This window comes from Euprymna scolopes, chromosome 3 (genome assembly GCF_053919585.1).
Source record: "Euprymna scolopes isolate OS-2025 chromosome 3, ASM5391958v1, whole genome shotgun sequence".
Taxonomy (NCBI): domain Eukaryota; kingdom Metazoa; phylum Mollusca; class Cephalopoda; order Sepiida; family Sepiolidae; genus Euprymna; species Euprymna scolopes.
The window spans coordinates 31,096,447-31,122,709 of record NC_136484.1 but is presented as its reverse complement, the minus strand read 5'-3'; the positions used below and the strand labels follow the sequence as shown (position 1 = coordinate 31,122,709).

The window sequence follows — 26,263 nt, the reverse complement described above, 5'->3', positions numbered from 1 at the left end:
ACACACAATATATATATGTAATACACATACACACATACACATATATATACATATATACAGTCTTTTTTTTTTTTTTTTTGCATCAGGCTTGCTTATCCTGGCATGATTAGTGGAGTTTATCCTCACCTCTCTTGAAACTATTGGTGACCTGGTTCCTCCACAAGTTGTACTTGTCAGCAAGTGCCTCCTATCTCCACAGATCTATACCAATCTCTTTCATGCCTCTTTTGTATGAGTCTTTGAATCGAAGCAAGAGGCGACTCTTTTTTCTCTTGTCAGTTTTCAATTCTCCATAGAGATGTTTTGGGATGTTTGCCGTCCTGCATCCAGTGGACATATCCAAGCCAGCACAGTCGACGTTGATACAAGATTGTACATAATGGATACATCCACACACTTAAGGACCCTGGTGTTGGTGATGAAGTCTAACCATTTGATACTCAGGATCCTCCTTAGATTGTGCATGTGAAAGGTGTTCCTGATGTGCATACAGTGTCCAGGACTTGCTGCCATATAGCAGTGTGCTCAGGACGCAAACCCTATACATCGCCATCTTGGTATTGAATATTAATTTCCTGTTTTCCCACATATAAATAATATATAGATAAAATAAGAATCAATGAGTCCACCTATTTTTGAATACTCATGTTTATCAAAATAATGGAAAGATTAACTCAAAACTAACCAATCATATGTTACATTATTCATATTCATCATTAACTTAGCATTTCCTTTCTTTTTCTAATTAGTAAATTTTGATCTCCAAAACTTTATTCTCGTTATTTTAAAGACTTAATCCACTGATTGTAATTCATGTGTGCTATTATTTATATTTTTGTATATAATCTGCAAAAAAAAACTTTAAACTTTGTGTTTCAATTACTTTTCTCTTATTCTGTATTTTTATAGGGACTGCATGAAGATGTTACAACAAAGAGATTGGAGTAAGGACAAACACAGACATCATTTTGAAAGTGGTGTTCGAATGGGGGTTGGGTCATTTAATTTGGTAAGTGTATTCGGGTCTTTTTTTTTTTTTTTTTTTGCTGGCAAGCAAAAAATAGGAATTAACTAATCCTACTTCCGGTTCCGTTTTTATGATATATTCTTTTTTCTTTTTTTTTTGTTTATTATAGTAACCACTTATCAAAACTAAAAACAAACCAAAGATAAGGATTAGTAATATGGATAGATTATCAGTTGAAGGTGCAACAATAGCAAACAAAAAGATTTGCTTATTTCTGAAATATTAAAGCAGCAAATTCAAATTCAGTACTTGAAAAAAAAAAAAAACATGTATGCCTGCTAGAAGTTATTCAGCCTTTTTAAATTGTCTTAAATTAAATGTGCTTTGAAAAAAATAAATTTTAGTTTTCTTTTTTTTCCCATAAATATGGTACTTTTTCATTTGATTTTTCCCATAAATATGGTATTTTTTCATTTGATTTTTTTTTTCCTTTTTACAAATAGTTAAGGATTGAGTATATTGAAACGAATTTTCAAAGAAAATTTTAACATGCCATTTTCGGTTCTGTTAATATGATTCAAGGTAACACAGAATTTAAAAGGAATTGATTAACAATATTATACAAGGTAATAGCATACTTAGTTCTCTTTATTCAAACCACTTATTTACGATGAGACTTGAATAAAACAAAGTTTTAATAATGTAACTTCTCTTTCAGATGATTTCCCTTTTGCCTGGTAAAGTTTTGCGGCTTCTAGAATTTGTAGGATTTACAGGGAACAAGGTTTGTGAATTTCTTAAATAAATTGGAAAAAAAATTTGTTTTACTTGAACTGAACGGTATTAGACATGTATGTAGTTTTGTTTAAAATATTTTCATTTGTTAATTTATAATAATAATAAGAATAGATTACTGAGTTGGATGCCCATAAAAATAGATTGGATTGAATTTACAAAATATTCTTAGCTTAGTAGTTTTATTTTTGTAATCCTCCACTCTATAATAACGAGCAATGTATATTTATTTGTACATGTATATATGAAAGGGAAAGGTAGTTTGCTTGAAGCATTGCTGATAAACAAATACATAACAGTATAAGAAGCCAATAGCAATGTAGAATACTAAAGTATTGAAGTGATGCTATGTATGAACAAAAATAGGCAGACGAATGAAAGTCTTGTAGATAAATCTTCATATACCTATTTATTTTTCAAAATCAATCATATATATAAATAAGTAAATATGGACTTACTGGTTGATACAACCGGGATTATAAATGTATTTGGTATTTCAAGAATAAAATCTCTTTTTCAAAAAGGAAACAAACCAAAAAAATACGGCAACATAGCTGACGAGAGTCTAACATTATTTATGATTTACCATTAACTGGTTCCCTTTATGTTGGGCTTGAAACCGACGGTACCAATGTTTTTCTGAACTTCGAAAAAGTTTTTTTTTGTAATCGAGCACTTTGTTGGAATTCTTTCACATAAGTAAACAGATATATATATATATATATATATATATATATACTAGCAAAAGTACCCGTCATTGACTGGATTCAAAAACAACCTACAGAAAATGGACTCTGATTTATGAAAGTATGATAGATTATGAAAAGGAAGGGTTGTAAAGAGATAGCTTCGAATTTGTGACATATTTCCATTGTATGGAGGTCAGGTGCGAACGAACACCCCATAATTTTATTATACCATATTTCTTCAAACCGAAACATAATTATCAAAGTATACTTATGCAGATAGTTATGAAAAGTCTTTATTAAAGTTTGTGCCTATTTCCATTCTATGGAGGTCAGGCGCAAATGCAGACTCCACAATTTTATTATACCATCCCTATTTAAGTTAAAACATACTTATCAAAGTATTATGTACATCTATATCAAAAACACTTGTAAACGTTTTTTTTAAATTTTTAAATTTTTTATTTCCATACTTTGTGGACCAGGCACGAACACAGACCCCACAATTTTAATGAACCGCCATTCTGCCAGATCAAACATACCCATTCCTGTGTCTCAATACATCTTCTATCATTATATGTAATCAGTTTTTTAAAATAGTCAACCATATAGGAGCCTATTCGTGACCACACACACACAGACATTCAGCTTTATCATATATATATATATATATATATATATATATATATATATATATATATATAAAATAAGAATTACAGTTAAGTTTACCAAAATGATCCAAGATGGCAAAACTAAAGTAAATTATAAATATTAAAGAATTAATAGTTATAAAGTAATCTCAACCAGATGTAAAAGCTCGATAAAACCAAATAGGAGATAGAGCTTATACTATCCACTTATTTAGTGTTTCCTTTTTAAAATTAAATATGTTTTTAACTCTTTTTCAAAGTGTTTTTTTTTTTAACATGTTTTATTATTGTTCTTATATATGTGCTGTAACGTGATGAGATCAGTACTACAAAGAATTCAAATAAGAATTTCATCATAATTTATATATGAAGATAATGACTGTTATAAAATATATTTCTGTAAATAAGTAAATAAAAGCGATTTGAAATGGGAACTCTGTTCCTTATCTTTTAGGTGTAAATAGTATTTACCTCCGCTAGTATTTCAACAAAACCGGAAATGGGATTAGGTAACCTGGCAAGCAGAAAATAGGAGTTAACTAATCCAACTTCCGGTTCCGTTTTTATGATATTCTTTTTTTTTATTTTTTTTTTATTACATATAATCCAATTTCATGTTTCTATAGCTAAAACGTTGGAATTATATCCTTGTGTATATCATCCCAGCAGTATATGTAAATTGTTTTGGGAAAATTGTACCATTATTATCCGTTAAATCTCAATGCCATATGCTTCACAAAAATATTTAATTTGTGATGATATTGAAGAAAATGAATGAACCGACTTACCAGCCATAGCGCATTTCTTTTAATTTCAGTTGCAAAGCTAATTTTCAATTTTACAAATAATTTAAGTGAATTTTTTTGTCTTTGAGATTCTCAAAGCACAAATATTTCTGATGTAATAAAATATCTTTTGTAAATAATTGCAAACAATTTTGTGTTTTATCTATTGTGCTGTGTGTATTTTTTCGACAATACTTTTACACTGAGTTTAATTTTGTTCCAAACACTGTCATTAATATGAATTATCAACATTAATGATCTCTATCTATCTCTCATATATATATGTATGTATGTATATATATGTATGACCAGGTATAGTAAATGATACTTAACAGAATGTGATGTTTAATCCCTATATATATAAAATGAACTCATTCTTACCCCTCTGATTTTGACCTTAATAGGATTAAAAATCAAGACATTTCATGCAAATGTAATATGCACAAACTGCAGCACAATATTTGAGGTGTGCTATAGGCCTATTACCTATCCACTTCCTCGATAATTGTAGATTCCTATATTCTATCTGCTGAGAGTTCATGGCCAAAATCGGTTAAGATCAATGGAAGTGGTAAAATCTTTTCTCTCTAATAAATTCCTACTTCTCCTGCCACCACTTAACACTATTGCGGGATCGTCCACAAGAGACAGTTACGAAGGAACACCAATTTGGGTTTTCTTTACTTTGTAGTTGCTTAAAAAAACCGGAATGGAATTTAATTCTACTGGGTGAAACGCACTATGGAGTTAACCGAATCGAAGGGTTATTTATGCCATTTTTTTTTTTTTTTGCTTTTCACTGTGTTTTTTTCGTTTTTGTTTTTCCGAACAAGTCCATTTTTTTCCCTGATTTATGCTTCCTGTTTTTCCGATTTCTTTTTTAAAGAAGTTTTACGTTTGTTCGCTGTTTTTTTTTTGTTTGTTTTGGTTTTGCCGATTTTTTAAAAACGTTTAACATTGTTTTTATTTTTATATTTAAACAGGGTTATTACTTCGCTTATTCTGTACTTTACTCCCTCCCCTTACACACACACCTCCAAACAACCGGGCAATGCCGGGTACCCCCGCTAGTTTACATAATAATTTAAAACATAAGGTTCTAATAAATGCCTAATGACATTGATTTTGTACAACAATTTTGTGTGTATAAAAAGAAACATTTTGTACACATTCAGAGAACGCATGCATTTGTTTTTTATATTTTAATTTTTAACTGATTTATTAACTTAATATAAAAATTAGGTACATTTTAATTGAATAGATTTGTTCAACATAACTTTGTCATGTGACCATAACATTACATATGTGAAATATAACATTTCATTCTATATAATTCGCACGAGAAAATGGTAAGTTCTATTTTGGTATTTTCTGATGGAATTAACATAAAATAACGCATTATGTAATGTAAACATAAAAAAGAGCACTCCGATTTGGTGGCCTTTTGCTAGATGTTGGAAGTTTGAAAGAAAACAAAAATGTACTTTACATTTAAAATAGGATACAAATATAGTCACATAGTATACAAGCAATGCCAAAATCAGATTTCAAGATGAAGTTGCAGTTAGGGAGCATAGGAAATAATTACCCTCTTCTCTTCATTCATAGGACAGATCGGACATAAAATCTGTTCTCTCTGTTTTGCCTTAACTCAAATATATTCTAACAAATATAAACTGACGAGAAAAAGATATTAAATAAGTAAAGCTAATAAATAAAAAAGGATCTAATTATTCTAGACATAAATGAATTTAAAGTTGTATCAATATGTAATTGGTTGAGATGAATGTTTATTTCACATTGTTTAGATCTTGTTTTGCTGCAGTGCACATTTGTTGCGAACCTGATCCAATAACCCTAACCCGCCACCATTATTGGCATGAGGCAGCACTTGAAGTAATAGATGTACTTAAAAAGAGGAAGTTTTTTCCTGAAATATTGTGATATTCTAACTTCACAAATACAACTGTAGTGAATGCAGTGAAAACTAGCAGCAATAAAAAAAACAAAACAATAAATAAGAAAAACCGCATCATATTTTTGGTATTGCTTCTTATAATCAAGTATGGTGCCATATTGTTATAAATTGATTATAATAAAGATATCCGTTTATTTTTTTTTATAATAAAGATAGATTATTTTTGGATAAAAAAGATATCTGTTTATTTTTTGGTAAAAAAAGATATCGGTTTATTTTTTGATAAAAAAAGATATCGGTTTATTTTTTGATAAAAAAAGATATCGGTTTATTTTTTGGTAAAAAAAGATATCGGTTTATTTTTTGGTAAAAAAAGATATCGGTTTATTTTTTGGTAAAAAAAGATATCGGTTTATTTTTTGGTAAAAAAAGATATCGGTTTATTTTTTGGTAAAAAAAGATATCGGTTTATTTTTTGGTAAAAAAAGATATCGGTTTATTTTTTGGTAAAAAAAGATATCGGTTTATTTTTTGGTAAAAAAAGATATCGGTTTATTTTTTGGTAAAAAAAGATATCGGTTTATTTTTTGGTAAAAAAAGATATCGGTTTATTTTTTGGTAAAAAAAGATATCGGTTTATTTTTTGGTAAAAAAAGATATCGGTTTATTTTTTGGTAAAAAAAGATATCGGTTTATTTTTTGGTAAAAAAAGATATCGGTTTATTTTTTGGAAAAAAAAGATATCGGTTTATTTTTTGGTAAAAAAAGATATCGGTTTATGTTTTGGTAAAAAAGTATCAATTTATGTTTTAGTAAAAAAGATATCAGTTTATTTTTTGGTGAAAAAAGATATCCTTTTATTTTTTTGGTAAAAAAAGATATCCGTTTATTTTTTGGTAAAAAAAGAATATCCGTTTATGTTTTGGTAAAAAAAGATATCCGTTTATTTTTTGGTAAAAAAAAGATATCAGTTTATGTTTTGGTAAAAAAAAGATATCAGTTTACGTTTTGGTAAAAAAAGGATATCAGTTTATTTCTTGGCATGTTTTTATTTTTCCACTTTTTGTCACTTTAATTAAATTAATTAAATAGTCAATATTTGATTTTCTTTATGCATACCATTTTTGATTGATCTTTCTTCCCAGTCTTTTATGGATATCTTATCTGCTAAAATTTCATATAACTTCTGCATTAATATTAATCTGAAAGGCTATTCATATACAAAACCACAATACCTACTATTTCGTACATGCTTTGAAATATTTGAAATTTATTATTTGTGTTCTATGTTCTTAATGTTTCCAAATCAGTTTAACATGCTGGCCTGCAAATAGCTTTTGACAGGCCCAGCCCTTTTAACTGTACATTGCATTCCAAGTGAAGTAATCTTTTTCAGGTGAATTTTATGCCAAGTTTTCAACAGTCAGATCCTGTAAGCGAGGAAGAGTTCTTTAGAAGGCAGAAAGAACAAATGCAGGTCAGATGTAATTGCACAACTGACCATTGTTATTTGTAGAAAAAAAAAAGAAAATAGTTTCCCTGCCTTTTTGCCTAAAATTTTTCATTTTCTATTGAAGCGCTAAATGACCAAATACATTTTGAAGATTTCATCTCACCATTTAGACTTTCGTCGTTGTTTTATTCATAATGTCACAATGTGATTTTTCCTCGATTCTTTCTCTCTCCTTTATATTGTTCTTCTTTGGACTTTGTCCTCATTAACATTGATGTGTATATTTCTACTACGTTTTGGATGATCTATTCAACTTTCTTCAGATGTATTGTTCTATTTAAAGTGATGTTAATAAATTTGTAGAGAAAAATTTAAACTACTCTATAAAATGAAGGCAGGAAATAAATGAGCTGATTATCAGGGATTCAACATAATCACATTGACAAACTGGTTCTTGTTAGATCACTGAGTTTAATCAGCATTGAACCTGATCAGTACAAGGCATTGCATATGAGAGGATGCTGACAACTCTATGCAAAAAAAGAGAAAAAAAAGTTGCTATAAACCAATAACATTAGTTCTCTTCATTGGGATATACATGCAACCAGAAATTGCTTGTGAATTTAATATTCCCTTTTGAGGAAACCCAAGCTTAATGTTGAACCAATGATAAGATTCAGGTGATTTGATTAGTAATATTTTCTCTCTCGTCTCTTTTTGAACTCTGAACTGTTTTACACAGACCAAAAAAGTAAATAATTTAGTAGCAACAAGAAGGATTTACTTATAAAAACATTGTGAAAACTTGAATAAGTCTTCTGAGTTTGATGAAACCTTCCAAATGTTAAAGTCTCTTTTTTCTAATACCAATTTCAAAAGACTCCTGCACTTTGATTTGCACCAATTCTTTTCGTTATACTAGCATAGCCCATTACATTACATTACAAAATAACACCAGTCATGTACAAATTCAGAAAGAACAGTGAACATAAATCGTCACATTTCCAATTGATCGCCTGCATGTCATATCAAATTAATGGTAACGCCAATGAAATTATAATGTTTCCGAATCAGAACAGATTATAAAAGTATTTCTGAAAATTATACATGAAATATTACCATGCCAACTTTAAGTCGTTATCATTCTCACGTTTATTTGTAAACAAGTTAATAGTTTGCTTTGCCATAAGCAATCTTCAAGGTACAGAAATTTATAATTAGTATAGGCTTGAGGTTTGCATTGGATATGGAAAAGATAAATAGTGGATAATTGGATAGACATACATACATCTTATATACTAATCATTAAAATTATTCTTAAATCATTTTCCAAATAAAAAGCATGTACAAAAGTTTTAAAGATAATTTTTATTCATATGATGAAACATAAAATTAGTTCAGTGTCTCTCATCAGAACAGTATTTTGTATGTATCCACAAAAAATAACAATGTCCAACAAAAAAATTAATTCTTCACCAAAATAAAAATTACAAGAATAGATCCACTGATAAATTATTTCACACACACACACACACACACACACACACACACGATAATTATTCTGTAGAAAATTGAAAAATATTCTTCTAATATATATATTTTTCAGCTCTATTCTATTATCTGGGTATCAATACTGTCTTTTAGCTAATTAAAAATCAGTGTGTAATGAAAGTGATATTAGGTGAGAAGAATTACAAAGGCTTTATTTAATTGAAAATAACAATAAGGTTTTATTAGACTTGAAATGTGGATGTGAATAGCCAATGTTATAATCTTTAAGTGTGCTTGGTATTGAATTGCAATCATACACCCACTTCGCATTCTAACCATTATAACTTGAATTAAGCCTGTTTTAAAGTCAACCAATCATACTGCCACATATTATTTAGCTTTCAGTTCATATCTAATATGGCATAGGTTGAAATAAAAGTTTAGCAAAAAATATTCAATCAAAACTATTGAAATTTTATAATTTGTTGGGGCAGATGTGTAATAATATGAAAATATGTTTAGGTAGGTTTATGCAAGAGTGCACAAAACCCCTAATAAAAGATTAAGTTACAACACAGAAGCACAGAATAATTAAGCAACACCTTTTTTTAGAACAAAACATCGAAAGAGTTTATTTCAAAAGAAGGATTGTGTCAGACGTGAAAGAAAGAATAGAAAGTTCTAGGATGTTCTTGTGTCGGGAAGCAGAAACTTGGGTGATCCCCAGGTTGTCCAGTGGAGGTTTTCAGGGAAGTAGTCGCAACCTGGGTGGGATTCAGTGGACAGAGAGTGAGAGGAGAGGTCTGTCTTCTATGGTGATCTGAGCTCCTCAATTGGCTGCTCGTTAGTTCTTAACAGGAGTAATTAGTTCCTTAAGGGACACATAGGATTAATGCGCCCTACTAGCTGATTGGTAAGTGTGTGGCTGCATCAGTCAGCAAGGGGGCATTAATTCACAAGAGAAAATAGTTTGCTATAGTAACTGCTACATATGCTTATAGCAAGTGAGCTATATAGTAATTTGTGCTTTGCTCCTTAAGAACTTATCAGTTAGCTTGATGAACTCTTAAGGTGAAAATCTATAAAGTGGAACTGATGATTGAAGCAATGAAAGAAAAATGAAGTTTAAATATCATGGTGACTATTAATTACCAGATGATTGAACAGGACCATTTTTTTTTTTTTTTTGTTAAATTTCCTTTGTTACTAAGCACTTTGGCTACTATGCAGAGATATAAAGGAGATCAACACTCCTTTCTCTGGATTGCTTCATTAATGCTTAATCTTCACTTATGCCAAGTATTCACCAAGGAGGCATACTTTTTTTCTTTTTGGAGTCTATGGTATAACTCAACCAAGAATTGAACCGTGGTCTCTCAGTTTATTATAAAACATTTTAACCATTATGCCAAATGAGTGTAAATAGTAGAATGTACATTAAATAGCTGTAAATTTGTGTGTAATGAAAAAGTTACTTGAAGTGAACATAAAAGGCTTTATTTGACTTAAAATTTGATTATGTTTTAGAATTGTTTGGATGAGGATTTATATTTGGAATACCATTCTTATTTTGCTTACTTTCACAAAGTGTTCATCGATGTAACCTACGACCTTCATGTGCGTTTTTTTTTTTTTTAAGAAAAGATTCAGTTCAAAATTCTGTATAAGTTTCCAAGTTTAAAATAGATTCTCAAACTCAAAAAGTTACACCTGAAAAAGGTCAGAGGTTACAGCGGCTGAAACGTTTTCAGAATAGTAGTTCAAATAATGTTTGACTAGACATGCAATGTGGACAACCATTTTTCAATTTTTAAGAAATAGTTCCCTAAAAGGAAACAACTCACCTCTTTATATTAAAAGCATAATTCATATTCTAAACTAATTAATAAATGAAGTATTTCCCTTAAAGATATTATTCCAAGATTTAAAAAAAAAAATTTTATTGACTTTTTTTTTGTTGTTGTTTTTAGTATTAATAATTTTTCATTAGAAATTCATTTACAAAGAGATTATTGTTTCATCTCTAAACTTGACGTAATGTTTGGGTAGGATTAAATAGACATTATAATGACCTTCAAAAATATTACTACTAATCAATTAATAGTAGTAGTTACAGTGCTACTAAAAAACATACCAATTATAATATCCAATTAAATTAGGTAAAATATTAATGTTAATCGAAGTAGCTGGGGCAAACTAGATTTTAATCAAATATACTGTTGTATTGGTGGGTTTGGTTGCCAGGAAACCAATTAAAGACTGTGGGTTAACATGTCTGTTGATCAACACTATTTGGTACATTGTCAGCAAACATGATGACCAAAGTGTAGTTCTTTATATTATGTGCTACTTAGTATATCATGTTAGTTGTATGTGCTACTTAGTATATCATGTTAGTTGTATGTGCTACTTAGTATATCATGTTAGTTGTATGTGCTACTTGTATATCATATTAGTTGTATGTGTTTTTTTTTTATGTAACTTTCATCCGAAGTAAAGATTTATTAAAATAAGGCTATCTTAATAGTCAGATTGTGGGCCAGTCAGCCATTATAAGTATGCAACTCCCACCTTTACGTACCTAGAAAACAGGGTTATTAAACCTGACATAGTGATAAGTGAAAAGAAGGAGAAAGAAGCAACCTTAGTAAAAGATGTTGCTGGGTTAAACAGAACTGGTAGAGAAAATATAACAAAATACCACTGTCTTATGTATAACATGAAAAGAAATTGGAATCTTAGGAAGATCTCCATCATTCCAATAATTATAAGAACAACTGGACTCATGAAAAAGAATTTTAAAAATTACCTGGCAAATATACCCGGTGAACGAAGTTCAAGAAAATACCAACAATTGCACTTAAAGGGACAATCAGAATCTTAAAAAGATCTCTTGGTTGGAATGTATGAGATAGTAAGTTAATGTTTGGTACCCTGTAGGATGCATCATCCCAGCTAGAACAAAATAAGAAAATACAAAAAAATGCTCATTTCATTGGTTAAATTTAAAGATTTTTTCTGAAGATTAAATCACAAATCAATAATGTATGGCATCACTCCTTTTACCAGGAGTATAACTTGCATATTTGGTTCTCGACTGGAATCAATATGACCTCTGGAGGTTTGTGTAAGGTTTTTTTTTGTCCATGTAAGTAAAACAGCATCGTCTAACTTTTGTAAATATTTAAAAAAAAGTTTAGTGACCTACTCAGACGAAATTCATCAAAATTAGGTCATACTTTCTTTTGACACTAATTTTGTTGGTGTAGATCTCTGCAGGTGAATCTCATTGAATTTCCAAGTGATGAATATTTGCAAGAAAGGTTAAAGATGGAAGATATAATCACTAAAAAAAAAAAAAAAAAAAAGTAATGACACTGCTAAATGAAAAATCAGTTATGTTATTGATTTTCTTTCATCTTATATTTTTGAATCTGGTTTCAGCTATGTTTGTAACTTGATATCAAAAACTTGTAACTGATTCAACATTGTACAAAAAGATGATCTTCGATTATCATTGACAACACAACAGCATCAAGATGATTTGAATTTAACCACAAAAGTAGTTTTTTTTGTTAAATAAATATTTCTGTATATATTTGACTTATTTTACTGAATATCAAGTTTATTGTAGAATACATACTTTTACAATATAGGAATTATTTTAACAATTTTTATACATTTCTGAATCATCTCTCTCTCTCTCTCTCTATATATATATATATATATATATATATATATATATATATATATATATATAAAGTGTTTTACGGTACAAAACTTATAACGTGCTTTAAATAAGGTCGGGAAGACTCTAGGGGCCCCTTTCATCAACAAGCTCATCAGGAATCAATCGTTGACTTTCTATCAAGTGTAAAACAAATGTCACGCAAGAGCGAAGACTTAAGTGGGGATTACTTCTAAAATTATAACAAATGGATGGAAAAAAAAAATTATATATATGAAATTAAATGAAGGGCGAATGGGATTACGAGTAAAAAAAAAATATTACAAGTAAATTATACATTGTAGAATATACCTATTAGTCAAGCGCAGAGACACTATCTCAGTGATTCGACAGAAACACCCAGCGGTAGATCTTGTTTCCTGGCTAGGGCAATGAACGCCGTTCTTCCCCATTCCCAGCATGCCCCACCCCTATAACTGAACATTTGGGAGTGCTTGAGTATAAGATATGCCTGAGCGGTTAGATTGGGTTGACCTTCTTCTAAAGGGTTGAGGGTACCGGATTGACAGTTCCTGGCTGCTGTTCCCGACTGGTAGTACAGGTGCCCTAACTCTTTGGTAGCGCTTAGAGCGGCTGCTCCATCAACAGTTGAATAATATCGGGTTGTTTGCAGTGCCATGACGCGCATGGAAAGGGACCCTGCACTCATCCCCGGTGGGCTTTCCTGAGGCCACAATCCTAATTGGAGAAAGGTCAGCTGATGGTCTACTTGTGATGCATGTCTGAAGCTCCGCATAACCTCTTGTTTAGCTCCCCCTTACCGAAACTCTTAAAAAAAAAATATGACGACAGTACAATCTAAAAATAAGCTTAAACCAGGATTAGGGACAAACAAATTCAACTTGCCTCCTCCCTTGAGGCTCTCATTCACAAATATCCAAGGGCTTAGAACTAACTTAGCTGATGTTGAAGCATTTCTCTTAACAAATACCCCGGATATCTTAGCACTAAGTGAGACTAACCTACACTCCTCCATTCCCTCTAACCACTTTAACATGCCTGGATATCTCCCACTCTGCCGTAAGGACTCTGACAGACATATGCACGGACTTGGAGTTTACATTCGTAATACCCTTCCCTTGACTAGAGAAACAAACCTAGAAACAGATGATCAAGCCTTTATGTGCTTTAGACTAAACGTGCAACACAGTATTAGCTACTATTATTTTCTCTACCGCTCTCCCTCGACTCAGGACTGCTCCATAATAAACAAAGTATCTGACAGCATAGACACGGCACTGTCCCTCGACACTAGCGCACAAATACATGTGTTTGGTGACTTTAATGTCCACCACAAAAACTGGCTTGGATTCTCTACTCATACAGATGCAGCGGGCAGCACAACCCATAGCTTCGCTATATCTCACTCCCTATCACAAATTGTTACGTTTCCAACCCGTTTCCCTGACCAGGAAGAACAACACGCATCACTTCTAGATCTGTTTTTGACCACAGTTCCCGATGACTGCATAGCGAAGGCCCACAGCCCACTCGGGAACGCTGATCATGCAGTGATAATGGTTGAAATCGCCCTAAACTCTAGTCCCAAAACTGAAGAGCCAGTGCTCAAAACAACGAGATATTATAATAAGGCTGACTGGGAAGCCATCAGGGAACTAATTAGAGATGCTCCATGGAAAAATATTTTCTCTCTCCCTGCTGAACAGTGTGCAAACGAGACCACTGACTGGTTCAAAACTGCAATCGAAGCGCATGTTCCCATGCGGAAATTTTATAGTAAGCCCCACTCTCCCCAATGGTTTACGTCGACTTGTGCAACTGCCATTACTCAAAAGCAGCATGCATACCGTAGGTTTAACCGACATAAGTCCAGTTCAAACAGACTGAAGTATATAGAAGCTAGAAATAACGTTAAGAAAGAAATAGCGACAGCTAAGAGAGAATTTACGGAAACCACTAAAAAGCGCATCGAAGCACAAAAACTAGGAACTCGAGACTTCTGGAAAATCTACAACAGTGTAGTAAATAATGGGCAATCAACAATTCCCCCACTAACCAACAATCACGAGGTTGTCTCCTCAGCAATAGACAAGGCTAACATGCTTGCCAGTCGGTTTGCCTCAAACTCCACACTGGACCCTTCCAACCACCCCCTACCTGACTTTCCTATGCGGACAGACGCCACACTAGACGATCTGAAAACCACCCCTGCTCAGGTGCATGCTATCATAAAAAACCTTGACACCTCAAAAGCATGTGGACCCGATCTTATCCCAGCTGTGCTATTAAAAAAGTGCTCAGCCGAAGTAGCTCCAGTTCTCTCCAAACTCTACAACTAATGTCTTAATGAAGCTTGCTTTCCGGGCTGTTGGAAAACTGCTTCTGTTATACCAGTATTCAAGAATTCTGGCGAAAGGACAGACCCATCAAATTATCGCCCCATTAGCCTCCTCCCACTTTTTGCCAAAATATTTGAGACCATAATTAACCATGCTCTAGTCCATCATCTTACAGATGCTAAACTACTGACTGACAAACAATATGGATTTAGACAAGCCCGTTCCACAGCAGACATCCTCACCGTGATCTCTGAACGTATATACCAATCACTGGACAAAGCGGGGGAAGGCAGAGCGGTAGCTCTAGATATATCTAAGGCTTTTGACAGGGTATGGCATGAGGGTCTCCTCAGGAAGATTAGATCTTACGGTATCACTGGTAGAATACTTAACATAATTAAATCCTTCTTAGATAAGAGAAAAATCCAGGTAGTCCTCGACGGTCGCACATCTAAACAATATGATATAAATGCGGGAGTGCCCCAGGGTTCTATCCTTGGACCTCTATTGTTCCTGATATTCATAAATGACCTCCCCGACAACATTGCCTCTGAGATGGGTATATATGCTGATGACACTACACTCTATGGCAGACACGACAGGAAGACGAATGAACACATTTCTAAAGAAATGGCAGAAACACTAGAGGAAGACCTCCAATCTGTAGTGGAATGGGGACAAAAGTGGTTGGTCGCGTTCAATGCTGCCAAGACTAAACTAGTTTCATTCAATAATTACAAGAAACCCTCTCTACCACCAATAGCAATGGGCAACAACCCTTTATCTGAGAGTCCATCTTTCAAACTCCTTGGCCTAACGTTCACAGGAAACATGAGTTGGAACAATTACATTGAAGGCATTGCCAGGGCCGCTGCAAGAAAGGTAGGCTCTCTCTACCGTGCTAGAAAACTACTAACACCCGAAAGTATCCTGTACCTCTATAAGGCCACCATTCGCCCATGTATGGAGTATTGCTGCCACATCTGGGCTGGTGCATCTGCTACTAGTCTCTCGCTCCTTGACAAGGTTCAAAAGAGAGTCGCAAATCTGATAGGCCCTGAACTGGCATCTAAGCTTCAGCCTCTGTCCCATCGACGAAATGTAGCATCCCTCTGCCTGTTCTACAAGTATTTTAGTGGTGAATGCTCTGATGAACTGCAATCACTTGTGCCCCCACGACGCGAGCACCCTCGACAAACCCGACAGGCTACTAGATCCCACCCCCACACTGTAGAGGTCCCTAGATGTAAAAGATCTTTTTACTCCAATAGTTTCTTCCCCAGAACCGCAAGACTCTGGAATTCCATTCCAGGTCCCTGCTTCCCCAACAGTACTGACGTGCAGAAGTTCAAGTGTAACGTGAACCGACACCTTGCTGCCCAAATCCCTACATAGTACCCCAGTAGTTGTTGCCCCTGATAGTAGCCCCCTACACCAAAGTGGCAATTTGCCTTGTTTGGGGTGAAAATGTAATAAAAAAAATAAAAAAAAAAAAAAAAAAAAATATACAATTGTATAAAATATATGTACAAAATGGGATATGTGGGGAAGTTAAAATTTAAAATATATCCCCAAATAAGTCTAAAGATTTTACAAATTCCTTCTGTCGACAGAGAGAGGGCCTGCGTGGAAGGATAGAGACTGACTCCAGAATCCTCAGGTGATTCGAAGAGTCAGCCTGGTGTAAAATCCTAAACCAGTCCATTTTATATGTATTGGCACACGCTGGATTTTCAGCAAGGTACTGACCAATAGCAGAGGTGATATAAAAAATGATATATAAAAGAAATGATCTAATTTTTATTTATAAAATAAACTCTTAAACTAATGAACCGATCATTATGAATTATGAAATATATTCTAAGCAGCATAATAATGTGGGCATATTATTTTTATTTATTTGTTTTTTTTTTGTAAACTTTATCGTTTAGGGTGTGTACCTGTAAACGGGGCCCCCCTAGAAACTTGTAAAATAAGCAAGACTAGCAGGGAGACCCGACGTTGGCCGGGATTAAATAAGGATCAATAAATGTCCCACCGTCCTATACTTTTATTGTCATCAAAATCTGTGAAATTGCCCATTTTTTAATCAAAGCCATTGATTGTCTGCTCTAGTTAAGGACTCCTGTAGTGTAGAGGGAGAAAGCTCCACATACCTCCCCACAGTGACTTAGTCCACAATACATTATAGTCTACATTGCACTGTAGAGAATCTACTGTTGATTTTATAAAATTATCTGTAAATAATGGATTCACTTTAAGTTTAAAATGCAAAAGTCAAGTATCATTGTTCAGTTGTGTTCTAAAAAGAAACATTAATTTTGAACGCACTCCTGTCTTATAAAAGAACCTACTGTTGATTTTATATGGTGAGCCTTTCTGCTTGTGCAAAACTTCTCAAATGCCCTTGTGATTTTAGGTTGCATAAAAGTGTTAACTTTGGTCAAAATTGGATTTTCTTCTTTAATTGGATTTTTTCGATTATTGATTTTCAATACTTATCGGATGCATTCCAATGCAGAACCTATGTAAGACACTGCCAGACACATCAAGTACCTTCGTATGAGATTAAAATAATTGGCTTAGCCGTTTTCAAGTCCATAGGGAACAAACTAACTCATACACACAAAGTTCCTTTTATATAATAAGCAAGATATAAAGGCTTTAATAGTAGACAGATGTGCACTACATAAAATTTGGAGTTGTATTATGCAATAAAATTTTGACTGTATTGGTGCTTGCATGCATGAACGTTGATAATCTGTATTTGTAAACTCCTAAACTAATGAACTTATAATGTGAGACATATTCTAGTCAACACGGTGAGTAATGTGGACTCATTGGTTTTCTTTTAACTTTGCTATTTAGGATTTGTCCCCCCCCCCAAAAAAAAAAATTGCCATCTACTCCACCCCCTAAAAAGGAAAAATTAAAAACTAATGCTATATAGATTGCTTATTCCCATTCTAGATATGGGGATTTAAATATAGATTACAATATGACTAAAACCACTAGAGTAAAATAGGAATCCGACGGGACTGAAAAGAAAAAAAGAAAAAGGAGCTTAAAAACACTGCATGCATTAATAAATCATTTTTTAATATTAATTACCTGTTTATATAAACACAGAATATTTTCCAGAAAGTAATAAATTGTTAATTTAATCTTAGTGTCACCGAGAACTGCATAGGAAAAATAGTTGATAGGTTAGATTGAAACCTAATATAAAAACATGATTTGAAATAAAACTCGGTTGTTGCTAGAATTTTAGTTAAGCTTAGAATACTCGTTTTTATGGTTACATAATGTTTACCTAATTGATAACATTTCAGGATTTTCTGTGATGGGGCTTATAAAACTAATCATGTTTTTTTTTTTTAAGGGGAGTGGGGGTCAGCATAGATATTTTCTAGAAAGTGATAAAATGGCGAATTTGATCTCATTTACATCCATTGATTCCATGTTTGTTCTTAAAGATATTGTTTAATTTAAAAATACAAGAATTGGCATAAGACGATGGATGTTTTCCTGTTTTGGCCATTTTTCACTTACCCAAGCCATATACAAACAAAATACAAAAACTGCATTTTTTAAAAATTAAACTATTCTCGTTTTAAATGATATAAGTTTTCTTATTTTGCAATGAAGAATTTTCATTATTTTTAAACTGGTTTTCTCATTTTGGTTGTCCTCATACTTTTATGGACCTTTTACTCTCCTGCCTTCTTCAGATGACTTGTGTTTCAGAATTTTTGAAATGAGGATTGATAATTTGGATTATTCCGACAAATTTTCTCATCTTAGATATTATTGTTATAAGGTTTCAACCAATGTAATCTCCGACCTTCTCCAAGAGTGTCTTATCAAATTCTGAAATTTGCATGGAATTTTGAATGGAGTTCTTTATTTAATAACGTGGTTCATGTGTTTTCATTCTGTTAGCCATCACCAGGGAGAAGGCTTAAATAATTTTTAATTGTATTCTTAGTATCGCCTGCAATGAAGATTGAACCTTAAACCTCTAGAAGATTGTCACTTAAAATTGATTATTACTTAACACGTTTATCTGTTGCATTATGAGGCCATAATCTACATGAGTCTCTGTGAAAACCAACAAAATATTTTTCTAGTATAATTAAGTTGAGTAAACGTCTACATCATCATAAAGATATACATTAAAAAAAAAAAACAACTTTGTTCATAAGAAAAAAGAAATTGTCATTTTTCCTTCAATATATTTTATGCTTGAAAATGGCTTAAATCTTTATTTTAATGATGCTTAATTTTTTAAAATATTTTGTGTTAATCTTATGTTTCAATTGATTTCTTTTTAGGAGCATTATCTCATTCTTTTTCTTTTTTTATTTATATATATATTATTTTTTTTGAATTTTACTTTGCTTTTCAGAACAGAGAGCACACAGAACAAACAAAAAAATAGGAAAGCCCAGATTTCTAAAAAAAGAAAAAAAAAATTTAACAGCAAATTTTTTGTGATTGATTTTCTGCTCATTTTTTTGATATTGCAAATTTCACTCGTTCTATGATAATATTTTGCATCTAAAAACATGTATGATTATTTGAAATGAAAACAAATAACAAATTATTTCATTTTGCAAAATAACTCTAAACCGACTTGATGGGGCTTTCCTATATATTAGGAAAATGCACATATATTGTGGTCTTTTATTGACTCTGATAAAGATAATGACATCCTTAGTAGTGAAATTTATTTGAGATAGAAAAAATATGTATGCTTAATCAATATATATATATATATATATATATATATATATATATATATATATATGAAATAAAATGGAGGTGGAAGGACCTGGATACTCAACGTTTCGCCCGATTTATGCGGGCTTCTTCAAGAGGGATGGTGACCATCCCTCTTGAAGAAGCCCGCATAAATCGGGCGAAACGTTGAGTATCCAGGTCCTTCCACCTCCATTTTATTTCATCGTCGGATTTAATCCAGCTCAACAATCATATATATATATATATATATATATATATATATATATATATATATATAATATGTGTGTGTTCAATTTCCCTTTTTTGTTCATCTTAAATCCTTCTTTGCTTCCTACATAAGACATGTTTCTTTGTATAAAACTGACAAGGAGCTCTTTAGTGCCTAATACCTATTGTTAAAATTTCACACCGATCAAAGGTATCTCAATCTCCATGAAGGGCTTCCATCTTCTCTTTGCTCCCTTTGCATTAAACCCAAACTAAATATAGTTCGCATTGGACCGTTACACCTAGCTTCTTAAATGATAGGTCTAAATGATAGGTCAATTAGTTTAGAAGTAAATTCTGTGCAAACAAATATATAAGCATAGAAACATACATAACTTTAAGTGGAGCACAACATTAGCTCATTGGCCCACCAACTCAATAAATTGGATCAAAAAAAGAACACACAGGAATTTTCACTTCTGTTTAATCAAACCTGTATCAAAAATGCTGCTCAAATATATAAACTTTATAAGGATAGAGATAAACTTTCAGTTAAGTTTGAATATTTTTCTTTCCAATAGTGCTTTCAGCTCTTTCCTCTATACATTTTCTACTGCCCTACCTTTCCCTGCTTCATCCAGTGCATGGTGTATATATATGCATATATATATATATATATGGTTGGGTCACTGGTGACTAAACTGGTTCCCCCACCAGACTTGTTTGGTGAGGAGGGCGGCTAGTCTCCCTGAAGGATTAAAAACAAGACCTTCCAAAGGGCGAATGAACTCTTTTTCTGGGTCAACGGCCAACTAGCACCGTGTATATTTGTGTGTGTGTATATGTGTATTGGGGTAGAGAGGGCTCCCGTAAGCCGTGGTGAAGGCAACCTTTCTAGGAGAAGCAAATCTCTGATTTAAAAAACCATAAAGCGGAAGACCAGTACCCGCATTAAGCTGGTCTGCAGTTTAATTTGTTGCTGGCTATCTTGCTCTTGCTTGTTGCTGGATCTCAACATTTTGAACCGAGAGAGAGACTTAGCTGTCGTACAAAGCTAAGACTCTGTAACATCATATTTGTATGGATACTCCCTCAGACATTTGGGCTCATGGATTTTAAATGTCTGAGGGAGTGGCACTCGTCTGACAAGACGTTGCAATCATCATCATATATATATATATATACACACACACATATATATATACACGTACATGGTTCAGAGATTATAGTTAGGATATCTACAATCGAACGGGCTTGCCTAAATCCATATTGTTGGTCAGACGACAAGTTCAGCAACTGTAAGGTGGTGTACTTAATTGATTAATTATGGACTCAAATATTTTGGCGAAAAGAGGGAGGAGGCTAATGGAGCGATAATTTAATGGGCGAGTTCTTGCGTTAGAATTCTTGTAAACTGGTATCACAGAAGCAGTTTTCCAGCAGTCAGGAAAGACAGATTCGTTAACTGGAGCAACTTTAGTGGAGTATTTCTTTAATAGTACAGCAGAAATGAGATCAGGTCCACATGCTTTTGAGGAGTCTTCGTTTTTTACGATATCATGTACTTGAGAAGGGGTGATTTTCAAAACATCTAGTGTGGTTTCTGTCCACAAATGAAAATCAAGGAGAGAGTGGTTTGCTGGGTCTAATGTAGAGTTTGAGGCAAATCGACAGGCAAGCATGTTAGCCTTCTCGGTTGGTTGTTGTCTCATGATTGTTGGATAATGGGGGAATTGTTGATTGCCTATTACTTACTGTTGTAGATTTTCCGAAATCACAAGTTCCTAATTTTTGCACTTCAGTGCGTTTTCTAGTGGTTTCAGTATATTCTCTCTTAGCTGTTGCTATTTCTTTATTGCAATTACTTCTAGCTTTTATAAACTTTTGTCTGTTTGTACTGGACTTATGTCGAATAAATCTGTGGTATGCATGCTGCCTTTGACCAATGGCTACTGCACAAGTAGAAATAAACCATTGGGGAGAGTGGGGTTTGCTATAAAACTTCTGTATAGTAACGTGCTTCAATTGCCACTTTGAACCATTCAGTGGTCTCATTTGTGCACTGTTCTGCAGGAAGAAAAAAGATATTTCCTCATTGGCCATTTCTGATGAGATCCCTGATGGCATCCCAGTCAGCCTTAGTCAGTATTAGGTTGGTGCAAAATAATGTCGTTTTTGACATATATATATATATATAATATATATATATATATATATATATATATATATATATATATAATGATAAAAACGACATTATTTTTGCACCAACCTAATACCTTGTCGTTTTGAGTAATGGCTCTTCAACTTTGGATGAAAAGTTTAGGGTGATTTCAACCATTATCACATGATCAGCACCCTGAATGGGCTATGAGCATTTGTTACACAATCATCAGGAACTGTAGTCAGAAATGGATCTAGAAGTGAGGCTTGCTGGTCCTGTCGATTTGGGAGACGGATCGGAAATATAACTGTCTGTGATAGGGAATGAGATATAGAGAAGCTATGTGTTTTGCTACCAGTTGCATCTGTGTAAGTAGAAAAACCAAGCCAATTACTGTGGTGGATACTAAAGTCATCAAATACATGCCTGCTAACATCAAAGGAGAGTGCTGTATCTATGCTGTCAAATTTGTTTGATTAGAGTACAGTCCTGGGTTGAGGGAGAGCGGTGGAGATAATATAAGTACCTAATGTTATGTTGCAGGTAAAGTCTAAAGCACATGAAAGCCTGGTCGTCTGATTCGAGTCTTGATTCTCTAGTCAAGAGGAGGATGTTTCGTATATAGACACCAGGTCCGTGCATATGTCTGTCCGAGTCCTGACGGCAATTCTTTTTTGCAAAGTTTTTTTGAATTGTTCCTAGTACTCATATTATAATAGTGAAATCTTGATTTTCTCCATCCTCTACTCCACATCTCTTTGGCCAGTTCTTGTATTTACTCCTTCTCTCTGTCTCCTTGATATTCACTCTGAATGGCAAAATCTTCGATCTGGCATGCCTTTTCCTTTTTGTTAATTGTTATAACATAATATTATTATCATCATCATCATCATCAACAATCATAATAATAACGAAACATTGAAAAATGAGTTGTCATTATAAATGATCAAATTCTACCCAATTTATACCATTAACGATTACTACGCTACCACCTTACATTCATTAACCCTTATCCTCAAGTAGACTTCGGGCCTTGATAAGTAGTGACTCACAAGTAAAAAAAAAAAAAAAAAAGAAGCTCCTGAATAAAAGACTAAATTCTTCTTCATCGGCCTTATATAAAAAACATGTCTAAAGGAAGGTTTACTAGTTAAATATACTTTAAGAAAATTCCTAGACAAGCATAAATCCTTTTCAGAGTAAATCATAATGTACAAATTCAGTATTTTCAACAAACTGAAAGATATTAACATTACATCATCAGATTTGCTTTTTGTAATTATTTAGAGATCAAAACAGCATTTTAAATGGTAATATTATCTTTTTAAAATGCAAAGTCTACATCTTCACGCATTTAGAATTAATTATTGATGATATTATAAAAGAAAATACCTGGCATGTTATAAATGTCATTTATCACTGTTATTTCTAATGTGACTAGTTTAATAATATTTGATAAATTAAATCTTGTATCTGTTTAATATGCATGAACTCATCTGCAACCATTTATTACAACGTGCAGGCTGAAGGATTAACTGAACTCGAAAAAGGAAGTAAACTCCAAAACAGCTTAAGAGGACCTCTTTGCTCAATTATTCTTGTAGCATACCACACGGTTGTAAGTTTTGTGTTAGGTAAGTACTGCCTTATGACTGATTCTTTTCTTCTTTGTCTGTCTGGCTCACCCATCATATATATATATATATATATATAGATCGTAAATATGGTCCGGCAACCAAAATATATGTAACTGAACAGATGAAACGGTAATAACGGTTGCCGGACCATATTTACGATCCAGCAGCCTCGTCAGACCTTACAGAAGTGGCTATTATTATTATTTGGAAGAACGATTTTAAAAGAAATACGAGAGGAAAAAAAAAAGCGGAAGAAAGAATGGAAGAGAAAATAAGAGGGGGGGGGCGGAGATCGACAATAATTAAGTTTTTAAGTTTAAAATACATTAGATTGTAGTGTGTGTGGAGGGGTTAGTAAATTCAGCTAGGCATGGGTGAAGATGTAGTGATATAGGGAGGGGTAAGGGGAAGAGGGGGGGGGGAGGAAAATTCAATTTTGGGTTTTAAGATTTGGCTGTTTTTAGTAAAATTGTTTAGCTATTCACTGGAGTATATGAATTGTTGGAAGAGTGAGAGAGAAATGGTTAGTGAATTATTGTCGATCTCCGCCCCCTCCCTTATTTTCACTTCCCTTTCTTTTTTCCTCTTTTTTTTTTTTTCTCTCTCTCTCTCGTATTTCTTTTAAAATCGTTCTTCCAAATAATAATAATAGCCATTTCTGTAAGATCTGACGAGGCTGTTGGATCATAAAAATGGTTCGGCAACCGAAAAAATAAAACACATATTTGCTCTGCAATAGTATTGAGCACTCTTCAGGTTTTACTAATTACCATTTTTACCATATATATATATATATATATATATATATATATATATATTTAGTTCTCCTTCCCAAACCAGGTGTATTTATTTCACATAGTATTTTAATCATGAGTTTTGTTGAATAATAGAAATTCACCAAACAACTCATCAGAGACAGATATGTGTTCCTCATACAAAGAAAAAACAAAACAGTTGGAGAGTTTTTGTTTTGTTTGTTATTTTTTTTTTCTTTCCTTGTAGTAAAAAGGATATGGTGAAAGAAAAATGTTGATAAAAGGAAATGGAAGTATTTTAAAGTCCACAAAATCCTAAGAATAAAAACTCTTCCTTATTATATAGTATATCGGCACCCTTCTGAAAAAACGAAACAAACAAATTCAAAAAACAATTGAATTAAAAGATCACTAGAAGGCATTATGTTATGGCACCGTATTTGAATTATGAGATCTCAGCCATACTTCTAAAGGTTTTGTATTTCGGTTCAAAATTACAAGAAGTTATTCACAAACATTAAGAAATGCTATTTGCAAAATATAAATAATATAAAGCGCTTTAAATTTTAATAAATCAGATTGATTATCACATCAAAAGTTTTTTACTGAATTTACAAAACTAAAGTTACATACGCAACTATCAACAATACATGTTTATTCCTATCGTAAATCAGTGTTCATATTAAAATTGATGTAGTCCTATAAATTCTTATCTTGATAATATTATTAAAATATTTATTTAATCAAATAGCACAAAGCAAAACCATTATTAATTTACTATTCATGATTTACCTACAGTAAATTCATCCCATCACAAAACAAGTTAGATAACTAGTTTTTTCATTGCCCTTACATTTGAGATTCTAAGACATACAACTTAGACGGTTTCAAAATTTGAATTATTTTTAATATTTCTTTTATCTATACCGTTCCATTACACGTAAAATTACATCACTAATTCAATAGGATAAATTAAGCAACATTCGAAATCGGATAAAGGATAATTATTACTGTCTTAAATTTGATCAAATTACTCCTTTCCCAATGCAAAAACATTGTATATTTATACTGACAAATTGCTCTCTAAACATATAATTATTTACTCTTAGTATTTAAGTTTGTTTTTATTATTATTTATTAGTCCCCCCCACCCACCCCGACAAAAGGAGGGTGGACCTGTAAATTCACCCTCGTCTGTTCATTTGTCTGCACTTTTCTCAATAACTATGTCTTGGAATTTTTTGAAATTTTGCATAAACATTAAACATATTAAAAATATTTAGCATTTGTGTTCAGATGTTTACTTGTGTTTTTATTTTCTGGACCAACTTGATTTTCACAGAATTTCAATCTACTTCTAAACTACAAAAAACAAAAGTGAAAAGACAAATTAATTGCTTTTTTAAAAGTAAAAGACAAATTAATTGCTTTTTTAAAAGTAAAAAGACAAATTAATTGCTTTTTTATATTCCTTTCTTTATCGTTTCATTTAAAAAACAATAGATTTTTATTGAAATTACCAAATGTTAATGTTGATCTCTTTATGTAAACAAACTAGAAAGATTTTGTTTCGATTTTACAACCAAGTTATTAATCAAATGTTTATTATTTTAAATTAATGTTTGAAGAATTTCAAATAATGTAACTTGTGAAGCAATATTGAGTCAGCAGTGTATTAATATATATACATATATACAGGGTGACCCCCCCCCCAAACGGGCCCCAACTATAATTAGGCCCTGTTTCTTAGTGTTTTGTCCGAATTAAATGAAACTTTGGTCATAACTAGTTTATTATATCAAAAAAATCACATCCCAACACTAGGGTCTTTGGTCTTTTTTTCTCCGTTCTACAGCATATGTTCTAGATGACTTCCATTTAGCTTTTGTTTTTTTGGGGTCACCCTGTATATATCTCAACACACTAGTTGACTCAATATTGCTTCA

The 26,263-nt window shown here is 32.5% G+C and overlaps 1 protein-coding gene across 1 annotated transcript in view; it reads left to right on the top strand.

The window, feature by feature from the left end:
* Window positions 1-26,263, top strand: part of LOC145254514 (tetratricopeptide repeat protein 39B-like) — a 222,230-nt gene that overhangs the window by 169,842 nt on the left and 26,125 nt on the right. Inside the window, exons 7-10 of the mRNA XM_080113043.1 lie at window positions 910-1,009; window positions 1,686-1,751; window positions 7,198-7,278; window positions 23,448-23,559. Coding sequence (XP_079969169.1) covers window positions 910-1,009; window positions 1,686-1,751; window positions 7,198-7,278; window positions 23,448-23,559 — 359 coding nt within the window. The remainder of the gene's footprint in view (window positions 1-909; window positions 1,010-1,685; window positions 1,752-7,197; window positions 7,279-23,447; window positions 23,560-26,263) is intronic.